This window comes from Sinocyclocheilus anshuiensis, unplaced genomic scaffold, assembly GCF_001515605.1.
Source record: "Sinocyclocheilus anshuiensis isolate Anshui unplaced genomic scaffold, SAMN03320099.WGS_v1.1 scaffold1860, whole genome shotgun sequence".
Lineage (NCBI taxonomy): Eukaryota > Metazoa > Chordata > Actinopteri > Cypriniformes > Cyprinidae > Sinocyclocheilus > Sinocyclocheilus anshuiensis.
In genome coordinates this window covers 35123-36693 of record NW_015557178.1, presented here as the reverse complement: position 1 = coordinate 36693, position 1571 = coordinate 35123, and the positions used below count along the sequence as shown (strand labels likewise).

General features: G+C 44.6%; 1 protein-coding gene across 1 annotated transcript in view; it reads right to left on the bottom strand.

The window, feature by feature from the left end:
- The window catches only part of LOC107678480 (NEDD4-like E3 ubiquitin-protein ligase WWP1), a 22253-nt gene that overhangs the window by 5745 nt on the left and 14937 nt on the right, over positions 1 to 1571 (bottom strand). Inside the window, 4 exon segments of the mRNA XM_016473755.1 lie at positions 193 to 281; positions 360 to 431; positions 847 to 919; positions 1451 to 1571. Of these exon segments, the coding sequence (XP_016329241.1) occupies positions 193 to 281; positions 360 to 431; positions 847 to 919; positions 1451 to 1571 (355 nt within the window).

The following is a 1571-nucleotide window of genomic DNA, read 5'->3' as shown; positions in this document are numbered from 1 at the left end:
TGTGTGTGTGTGTGTGTGTGTCTGTATGTGTGTCTGTGTGAGTGTGTGTCTGTGTCTGTGTGTGTGTATGTGTGAGTGTCTGTGTGTGTGTGTCGGTATGTGTGAGTGTGTGTCTGTATGTGTGAGTGTGAGTGTGTGTGTGTGTGTGTTCTGTATGGCCGGTGTTGATCTGATTCTCTGTGTGTGTCGTACCGAGCGAGGCCTCCGTAGTCCAGTCCCTCCTCTCCTCTGAAGATAATGTACAGACGTCTCCTCAGGTCATACGGTTTAAAGTTCATGATCTACAGTAATGAGGAAAACAGAACCAGTAAATGAGACATTCAGAAACAGACTGAGCTTCTGCTGTGTGTTTCTCAGACCTGCTGGAACGAGTCTTCAAACAGCGTCTGTCGGGACACGGTGATCTTCACATGGCTGCCCAGAGCGTTGGACTGCAGACACACAGACAACGTGTTTGAAAAACACACACACACAATCACACACACACACACACACTCTCACACATGTCTGGTTTGCTATCCTTGTGGGGACTCTCCATAGGCGTAATGGTTTTTCTACTCTACAGACTGTATATTCTATTGCCCTACACCAACCTTACGCCTAAACCTACCCCTTACAGGAAACTTTCAGCATTTTTTGATTTTCAAAACCTTCATTCTGTGTGATTTATTAGCTTGTTTACCCATGGGGACCTCAATTTAGGGCCCCACCGTGACATGAGTCCCCATGAGTCTGTGTGTATTCACACACACACACACACACGCACACACTCTCACACACACACACACACACACACACACACTCACACACACTCACACTCGTGTTGAAGAGCTGAGTGAGGGTTACCTGACACAAATAACGGAAATGCGCCAGTTTCCACCGGAAGCTTCGCTCGTATGCGATCTGTGGACCTTTAGAGCTGTGCAACACACACACACACACATTCATTAGAGGAACACAATGTCAATACATTTCCATCTATGTATTTGAAATGCCAAAATGCACAATAAAATGTGCATAAAAGAAGTGGATTTTTTTTTATTTTTATTGTTGGATACATGCAAGACACATTCAGTGAATAAATTCCTGGACGCACGACAAAAAAAACTCATGTGATTTTGATCAGATGCAGTGATTGGATAACTGGACTGAGCAGAGGGCCAATCTCATCACAGAGAAATGTACTATACGATCCCACAAACTGGTATTGATTTAGTCATTCTGAAAAGCCTGAGTCAAAATTTGTCATCAAAATACTTCGGTATAATCAACTCCCGAAACTATCTCGCACGATTGTGTTCACAAACATCAGGCATCAGAACACAAAATCACATGACAGCGTTTAATTCATTTATTATGGTGAAAATTAATTGAGCAGAAACTCTTCTATTACTGATATTCCGTGCCAGTTTAGATCGAAACATAACTACTGTGACACTGATGGACTCACACGGCAGATTTGCCCGTCCGCGGGTCACTGAAGGTCGTGGTGCGTGTGTTATGATCCACAAAGTAGCGCACTCCCTCACGAGTGTAACGAATCTCCCAGCCCTCGGGGAGCGGGTCCTCGT